General features: G+C 38.7%; 2 protein-coding genes and 1 long non-coding RNA gene across 4 annotated transcripts; all 3 read right to left on the reverse strand.

The window, feature by feature from the left end:
- Positions 1–912: 912 nt before the first annotated feature.
- On the reverse strand, positions 913–4,855 carry LOC113326698. 2 transcript variants are annotated; one of them, XR_003348484.1, is made up of 5 exons: positions 4,724–4,855; positions 4,358–4,493; positions 4,078–4,250; positions 3,413–3,541; positions 913–968 (listed from the first exon to the last, which is right to left on the reverse strand). It is a non-coding gene; the product is annotated as an uncharacterized LOC113326698 (long non-coding RNA). The 2 variants fall into 2 exon arrangements; XR_003348485.1 differs by having other exon boundaries at positions 4,605–4,746.
- A 1,349-nt stretch (positions 4,856–6,204) lies between these two features.
- LOC113326439 (beta-amyrin 28-monooxygenase-like) lies at positions 6,205–6,742 on the reverse strand. Its single transcript, XM_026574169.1, has 2 exons — positions 6,605–6,742; positions 6,205–6,513 (listed from the first exon to the last, which is right to left on the reverse strand). The coding sequence occupies exons 1-2, from the start codon at positions 6,725–6,727 to the stop codon at positions 6,205–6,207; spliced, it is 432 nt and encodes a 143-aa protein (XP_026429954.1). The 5' UTR covers positions 6,728–6,742.
- A 151-nt stretch (positions 6,743–6,893) lies between these two features.
- On the reverse strand, positions 6,894–7,961 carry LOC113326440 (beta-amyrin 28-monooxygenase-like). Its single transcript, XM_026574170.1, has one exon. The coding sequence runs from the start codon at positions 7,959–7,961 to the stop codon at positions 6,894–6,896; it is 1,068 nt and encodes a 355-aa protein (XP_026429955.1).
- Positions 7,962–8,902: the final 941 nt, after the last annotated feature.

An 8,902-nucleotide genomic window follows, 5' to 3' on the forward strand; every position in this document is an offset into this window, starting at 1 on the left:
CAGCTTGGCATCGCTGACCTCATTTAACAGACGAATCTCGCCTCGAGGAGCAGGGAGATTCCGAAGGCTGACACTCCACGGCTTGCGATTCCTACTATTGACGTAATCACCGAAGGAGTTATTGAAATTCTCAGGAGTATACCATTCCTTCTCCAAGGGATTGGGGACGTAGCAAGTCATCGACGTTCCCCCTTACTCCGCAGATAGCATTCCTTCAGGGCGCGAGATAATTCCCGATAGTTGGGATACGGAACGGCTATGAGTATTGGTGGAAGAACCCTCACGACTAGCGAGCACGTCGTAGTAAAGGAATCACCCGATTTGTACAACGGCAGCATCAGACCAGCCTCGAAGCCCCAACCGTCGTTAACAAATGAAATTCATCGAATTCGTACTTGGAGATAAGCTCATACGTAATATCATCCTCGGGGCATAGAAACGAACCCGAAGGCTTGAAGCTCATGCTTTTCCTTGAATATTTCAAGATCGATATGCTTGAAGGTTACTTTTTTCCTGCTAACAGAGACACTGCGTATCAAGGGAGCAGCCTCATCCTCCTCGGCGGGGCCGGATGAACTAACAAACGCTTCAGACGCTTTTCTCTTCACGGGGGATTCTTTGAAGATTCAACCCTAGGAGCTACGCCCTTTGTATTCTTCCCTTTAAAAGTTGGAGAAGACCGTAGATGATGCTCGGGCACTAACGAACGTAAGGAGGAACGTCAAAAGCAACAGCGCGGGGCGGAGCCTGCGTACTCCTAGTATCTCACGAGGACGCACCATTGAGTGATTAAAACTCTTCGTGAACCAGACGGAATTATCGAGGAATCTCTTCCCGAGAGGACGAGGCTTTCGCTCCAGAAGAAACTCGACTCCGACGAACATCATCTTGAGACTCTCGACGCTGAGGAGATCTCGACAACCTAGAATCAGGAGTCTCATAAGTAGGCCGCGGACGGTCAGACATGGCTGCGGAAAGAATAAAATCAAGAACAAGTTACACACGATAACCAAAAATCAAAAAACACATCCATAGCAATACAACAACGATAACATAGCAACCCTAAAATTAGGATACATGCTCAATATTTCACCCTCGAAGTAATGGCTTCCTTAATTTAAGATGAAGAACAGAGGCAAACTAGTATGCAAGCATCAGAAAAAGTTCTTCATCACAAACAAGGAACAACAGTAGCAGAAAATTCACAAATCAACACGGCATAAAACAGTGAAATAAAGAAAAGAAAAAATCACCGGAAAAAACAGCAAGTACAAGAAACGAACAGGGGAAGATCACAGGTGCAATGAAGGGAGAATTGAAGATCACAGGTGCAATGAAGGGAGAATTTAAGATCACAGGTGCAATAAAGACTGACAGAATTTAAGATCACAGGTGCAATGAAGACTGACAAAGAATTTAAGGTCACAGGTTCAATGAAGGCAGGCAGGAAATTTAAAGGAAGAATGAACTGAGAGAGTGGTTAGGAAGAATGAAATTAAATTTCCTCTCTATCCTTAAAATACCCGAAAGAAAAGAGGAAATTAAGGGAGAAATAGGAAAACGTGCCCGTTACATAAGCAGTTAATGCACGAATAAAAGACGTGGCCAAGTATCTAGGAGAAGTTATTAGGAGTGAGAAGAATGTGCGACGATAGTTTTTCTTCAAGGCACCCATTAGCCATTTAAGCCCGAAGAAAAGGGGCAAATTGTGTACACATATATCTCACTATCGGACACGTGCATACAGAAAGGTACGTGGAAAGCATGCAAGCCAAAACATCAAAACATGATGCGTCACGAAGCACCAAATAAACCCCTAGGAGTTGCTTTATCTCATCCCCAGAAGAGGGGCCAAGATCAACGGTGGAGAGGAAGTTAGCTGACACGGACTGACAGGGGCAGAAGACACTTGTCTGACACGAGCAGACCCCTCAACTACCCGCATTAAACACTCTGAGCAGTGCACGTGTCGACCAACCTGTGGAACGAGCGAAGATGACTCCGCGGGATCGAGGGGGAAACGCAGACCTCCGCGTGATGGACGCAAGGACACGAGAAGATAAGGTTCCAACGGTCTTCAGAGATGGGTCCCACGTTCCAACCTTATAAATACCCAATCTCCACAAAGAGGAGGGGGGGAGAAAACATCAGGAGAGAAGGAGAGAGAGAGAGGATAGTAAGGGTAAGTTAATCCCATAGTGGAGAGAAATATGTAAACCCAAAGTCATTCAACTATTCATGTAACCGGGAATAATATAGTAGAACAACAAACCCCGTGGATGTAGGCCTTAGTGCTGAACCACGTAAACCTTGGTCTTATTTACATTTCAGCACTTTACATTCATTTAGCTCCGCACGTATTTGCTTATATGTTTTGTTTTCCTTTAATACTTGTATCCCATGCATGATCGCCACGCACGGGGAAGTAGGAGGAGGCTATGATAAACCCGAAGATTTTGAGCCAATGAATCCACGTCAGGGTATCATCATCGTAATCTCTTTAGACGTTAACGATTGATTGTGGGCATTCGGACTCCCGCGTAGTTCTTGTGTCCACAGTAAGCTTCTGGATGGGGTCACATGGCATGTCACACCAATGAGCCTTGATGCTTATCGCTACATTTCCTACGGCTAAAGCTTCGTTCTGCCTAAATAATGCATGGGTCTAAATGAACTATATACTAATTTAAATAGGCACTGAACAACTTTAAGTTCAATTCTGCTTTGATTTTCTTCAAAAAATAGCAAAGTAACCAAAAGCGCAACCAATATAAATGAAATATTAAGCAAAATCAAGTTTCACAATCTTAATCATACTTAGAAGTAGTTTCACCATGTTGCTCTGCACATTCTCAGTAACATATCATTCTCGTGGAAGATGAACGAAGTACAAATTTTAACAGAATCAACTGTAAAGAAATACCAAAAATTATTTTTCACCGTATAATTGAAGAAAACAATAAACCTAGTGTGATTTTCAACAAATTCATGAACATAACATTCACCAGAGAAGTTACACCCAGGATATAAAACAACCTTGGTGATTTTTCGGTATAAGTAGATCGCTGAAATTTAAATGGTCGAGAGATAATCTGTTTTCAATGGTTGTTGGAAAAGGCATTAATGTTTTCAAGGGATGCAAAGCAAGAAGATACACTGAATCAGCATTTGGTGGCGTCTCAACAACTTATAGAGAACAATATTGACAACTTTAAGTGCTAATGAAACGAAGCATTCTACACTGACCTAATAGGATAGGCGATTTGCAGACCATTTCTGATGTAAATTATTGTAAATTATGTTTTGACAGGGAGCTGATGATGTACGTAATGCACCAATATTTAAGGATGAACAATTTTAGATAGAGTACATGCACATATAACAATTCAAAGAGTTAGATAAGGAAACTCACCTACAATTTTGTAACATAAGCAGCAGCTCCGATAGTAACGATAACACAGCTCTATCATTTTCATCTCTTAATTTAGTTATTACAGGGTATTTACCAATCCCATATGGAGCAACAACTACCAATCCCATCCTGTAAAACTCATATGAGTTCAGCTAATTAGTAGCCCTCCAAAAAGAATACCTAATAGAAGAACTTGCTTTTGACTGTTGTTAGTGTAGAATGCAAGTGTAATAAGAAGGTTTTCCGTTTTTCAGGGATGAAATGATTATACATCATTAGTTCACTGCTAATTGTGCTAACAATGAATATACAGAATAGAAAAAGTCAAACCTATGTATGATTTCAAAGTGAATTAGCTAATGATAGGTATTTTAAAACAATAAGAAGTCACTTGTATTCTACATGTCTGACATGACTGATGACTGAATTTGAAGACCAAATAAAGCATATATGAAACAGATTTAAACCCAAATTGGATGTAGAGAAACAAATCCTGGGCATAGAAGTTTCAGTTAGAAGTGATATTCAAAATATTTCTTGTACATCTGCGATTCATTATTGAAATGAAAAACCTCGTCCCAATAAAATCCAACCATTCTAATCAATTCCATCACCTTAACCTTCAAATCTAATTAATAAGGAAAGAAAAAAAGTTAGCAAATTACCTCCACCATTTTGAGATGAAGCTGAAGAAGACAAACATATATACAGCATCCTCCTAGATTCAATATTTCAATTGTATCTGATTAGAGAAAACTATATACTGTGAATTCATTTATTCACTTAACATTACTATCAATAACCATGTTAAATGCTTTCTCAATATTTTATGAGGAACCTGAAAGCGACAAAGAGAACGGAATTCAATTAGTCAAAGAAAAAATTTGAGATCAAATTGAACTTGAAAGCCAAAAGAGTAGGGTTATTCCCAAATCAATATTTTACCTGACGTTGATGACCATTTTGATTTCTTTTAAGTTTTAAGAATTTCTTCCCAAATTAAACGAATTCATCAAAGATATATATGGGATAAGAATGCACATCTTTCTCATCTTCAAGATCTTCAAATCTTCTTTCTTACCTGTATTCCCAAAATTAGTCAATGATTGATTAAAACCACACAAAATATCCAATTTGGAAGAGAAATAGCAAAAATTTAATTAAATGCATATAAAAGTCAGAAAATCCTAACCCTATTATTGGGTATGATTATGAGCATAACCTCAAACAATTCCATCAAACTAGATTTTGAACAATAAAATCAAAAAAAAATGATTAAAACATTCTGAAATAGAGTAATTGGAAAGAAACCTAATTCAGAAAAAGAGAATGCGTTTAGCAGGCTGACAAAAAAAAAAAACTGTGCATCCATCCTTGTGTTCATCCATTCTAATACACTCCCATAGCTTTGCTCACAAAAAAAGAAACAGAAAGAATTGAACCCTAATCTGAATCAAAGAAAATGAGAATGGGTAACACCTGTTAAAATAAGAATGAGTAACACCTTTCGCATTTAATGGAAGAATAATAAAGCGGACGTTTCAACGAATTCAACGAAAAGGGAAAGGGCAATGGCTAGATCATGGCCGTTCTTTATCTCACCAAAGTGTGGAACACCGTTTATTTTTGTTACAGAAGAAACACATATCAGTGGCTCCATCTGGACCGTGTTTTATGAATCAAAAATGTAGATCATCTTATAACCGATCGATCAGGACCGTCCTTTATATGTCCGAACTGTAGATGACCGTCCATACAGAAAAACACTGATCAACGTCTTCTTTCTGTATGGAGTATGTATATCCATTGTAATAATGTATATACTACTTTATAGATGTTGATACGTAATCAGTTGGTGTCCGTATTCAATCAAACATGACTTATACGGTGAGTGACGAGCAAAATTTAGGAACTGAAAGAAATTTCGGATAAGCCTTGCGAGATGCCTTAGAAAAATCTTGATCTTTTGAAAATTGAGTACTTGTAGGAGTTTACGAACGGCTGGAGGATACCAAGCATTTATGATTTTATCTTCACCTTCGTTTGTCAATAAGAATTTAATGCCAGAAGCAGTACAACCGATGACGATAACAGTTTCACCGATCAATGAAGTCTTAAATACTTGAGATGAGTATTTTCGAAACCTATCAAAGAAAAACTTCTCCGGTGCACCAGCTAGACCTGCTCTGTAGAACTCAATAGTTTCACCAATGAATGGCCAACCGGAGCTCCCAGGTGGGAGTTGCTTGTTGATTGGGAGTGGCTTTAGATAATATATTTTGGTGCTGGGAAGAGCTAGGGAAGCTCCATGATCAATCTCACAGGTTGATACCGATAACTTGAATCCATTACTTATGAACGTGCACCACGATCCAATAGTTATATACCTAAAAGTTGCAACTAACAACAATTACTCTACGGCAACTGAAATCCGTTGTGCGCTAGCAAAAAAATGCACTTCCTCTCTTGGTAAAGCTTCGAAAAACAAAAAAAATATCATAGCAACGGCATTTCCTGGTTCACTGCCAAAAAAGCAAAGAAAAGAGAGGTAATCTTGTCTCTCTTTTTTACCAAGACTAACTGTGACAAGAAATATTACAGTGGAATCTAGTAGATCCGGATAATCCAACTATTAGGAAGAACAGAAATAGAATTGATATTCAAAAGAGTAAAAAGAGACTAAAACTCTAAAGCGGACTTTATTTCAATAAGAGGAGATACTAACTGAATGATTATCCTTTGTTTTGTCACTGGTTATAGTGTGTGGACATCGGACCCGGACCTCTTTCTTTCTAATGAGCTCGAATACAAATAGGGAGCCCTTTGGTAAGTAATGGAAATGGTTTAAATATTAACTTCTCTTCGTCCTTCGGATTCAAAGGGATCGATTTCTCTATCTTGTACCTCCTTACGAGATGATGAACGAAGACAAGTATTTGAACCCGAACATACTCTTTGCCGGCGCTTGTACCAGGTCCTCCTGCAAATGGAACATATGTAAACGGAGCCGGACCATCCCCTTGAAACCTTGAAGGATCAAATTTATCTGGGTCTGGGAAGTACTCAGGGTTCTTATGTGTAGCCGTTGAGCTCCAGCACAGCTGTTTATGGGCAAAAAAAATTAATAACTAATGGTTGCAATAATACATAGTTGCTGAGACATTCATTTTTGCATGTACATAAGTAACCTACCTTGCATCCTTTCGAAATGCGATATCCTGCGTACGTGAAATCTGCCATGGCTTGTTTAAAACCTCCTGGCGCAGGTGGTGCAAGTCGCATTACTTCCCAAACCACATTCCATGAGTACTTCATCTTTTGAATGTCACTCCAATTTAGCATTTCTTCAGTTCCTTTGGACTTTGCAATCTCCTTTTGCTCTATTCTCGGGTAAGAATAAAAGACATTGAGATCGATCAAAAAAAAAAAAAAAAGACATCGAGTTATGTGTATACCTAAGGCGAGATCCATGAACTTCTTGTTACATAGATATATATTTGTTGTAATGGATGCACGTGCCTATGAGAACTTGATCGTAAACATTTGGAAACTCAACGAAATACTTCACCACCATTGTCAAGATAGAAGTAGTGCTGTCATGCCCCGCAATAATGAGACCCAGAATTATATCGGCTATGAATGTTTCCTCCATGAACTTGCCACTGTCTTCCTCAAAAAACATAATCATCAGTGACATCACATCCCGCGTTGGCGTGTTTTCATGAGATAAAAGATGGAACTTCCTTTCCTTGATCATAGTTACGATTTGCTTTTTTATTAATTTGGTAGCTTTTCTGGCGAGGTTGAATGATGTTCCTGGAAAATCTATAGGTAACGATAAGATGCCATTAAAGAAAACATCAAATAATTTTTCTAATTCATTGATGCGCTGAGCTTCTTGCTCTACATCCATGCTCAACAACAAACGACATGCCATTAGAAAGCTGTAGTTCTTGACTAAAGGGTATACGGTAATAGTGATCCTTTCTTCATTTGTACTCATATATTTATCCCAGTGAGTCTCAAAATTTCTTCTTGTCATCGAATCCATGTTACCAATGTAGCTTTTCACCGCTTCTTGGCCGAGAAATTTAGGATAAGCCTTGCGGCTCGCCTTGAGAAAATCTTGATCTTTCGAAAACTGACTACTTATAGGTATGAGTTTACGAATGGATGGGGGATACCAAGCATTTATGAGTTTATCTTCACCTTCGTTTGAGAATAAGAATTTATTGCCAGAAGCAGTACCACCAATGACGATAACATTTTCACCAATCAATGAAGTCCTAAATACTTGAGATGAGTATATCCGAAACCTATCAAAGAAAAACTTCTCAGGTACACCAGCTAGACCTGCTCTATAGAGCTCAATGGTTTCACCGATGAACGGCCATCCGGAGTTCCCAGGTGGAGGAAGTTGCTTGTTATCATCAGAGGTTGACTTAGTGGTGGTATTTCTTTTACACCAGAGAAAGTCTGAATTGATAAAACGAAGAGATATATGGAGCAGTACAAGGAAAAATAGAATGGAAACTACGATCATTATCATCTTCGGCACTTCTGCTTGGGAACTTTGAAGCTACTAGCTAGTTTTGCATAAAAGAAATTATATTACTTTGTGTGTGTTGAGTTGCTGCCGTTCTACGTTAAAGATACTTATAAATTTGAGCAATGAATTAAAATAACATGTTTTCACCTATCTAATTCTTGAGGAAGGAATCAAATCCTGACAAGTGAGCCATTATTAATGGCGATAAATTATCGAATATGGTTGAACATTGGTGCTCCATCTTAATGGCAAAACTTTCAAGCACTGTTCTAGATCCAAAAAGATCGATCATCATCCACGAATACTAAATGCGTCGTATATCCCTGGAAAGGTAGACATTGTTGCCATCACCTTTCTTGCCATTAAATTTCTTTTTTCTCAGGCATGGGAACTAGGAAATATGTTTTAGTTATGCTAAAAGGTCTAGCACCAGCTCGGAAAAATTGTAACGATAGCTGCGTTGTTTTCGTAAGGCTTGCGAGGGTTTGCTACCAACACAGAAAACTTCTGGCCTGGGAGAGAGTTACCTTTTACCTAGAATCCCGGCTCCGCTAACAGGAATCTGTTCCACTGGAAGGAGACGAGATAACCTTGCAAGTTGCAATATGGGCTTTGATGGGTCTCATTTATGCCGGCCAAGTAGGTTGCAGATGTATAGATTGTCCTCTATGCAATTTACGCCTAATAAAATAATCGATCAATATAGATATTGGTGCTAGTTTTATTGTTTGTATTGATGAGGTCGGTGTGGATGATGTAGTTGTTGTTCGTGCATATAGCATTGGTTGTGGTTGATAGAATTCTTTAGTGTTCTTTACCACGTACTTAATGAGCGGAACAGCTAAATTAATCGAGAAAGAAGTAAGCAAAACAGAACAAGAAATACGTACGGAATTTTGAATTGAAGCCATAATTCATGAGGGAAGACTGACAAGTGATCA

Source organism: Papaver somniferum, unplaced genomic scaffold, assembly GCF_003573695.1.
Source record: "Papaver somniferum cultivar HN1 unplaced genomic scaffold, ASM357369v1 unplaced-scaffold_10, whole genome shotgun sequence".
Lineage (NCBI taxonomy): Eukaryota > Viridiplantae > Streptophyta > Magnoliopsida > Ranunculales > Papaveraceae > Papaver > Papaver somniferum.

Bases quoted from the DNA above. Each gene is read 5' to 3' on its own strand.
- LOC113326439 (XM_026574169.1), bottom strand. From the start codon at position 6,727: ATGAAGTACTCATGGAATGTGGTTTGGGAAGTAATGCGACTTGCACCA. The intron at 6,514-6,604 runs GTAGGTTACTTA...GCCCATAAACAG, and splicing joins GCATTTCGAAAGGATGCAAG to CTGTGCTGGAGCTCAACGGC.
- LOC113326440 (XM_026574170.1), bottom strand. From the start codon at position 7,961: ATGATAATGATCGTAGTTTCCATTCTATTTTTCCTTGTACTGCTCCAT.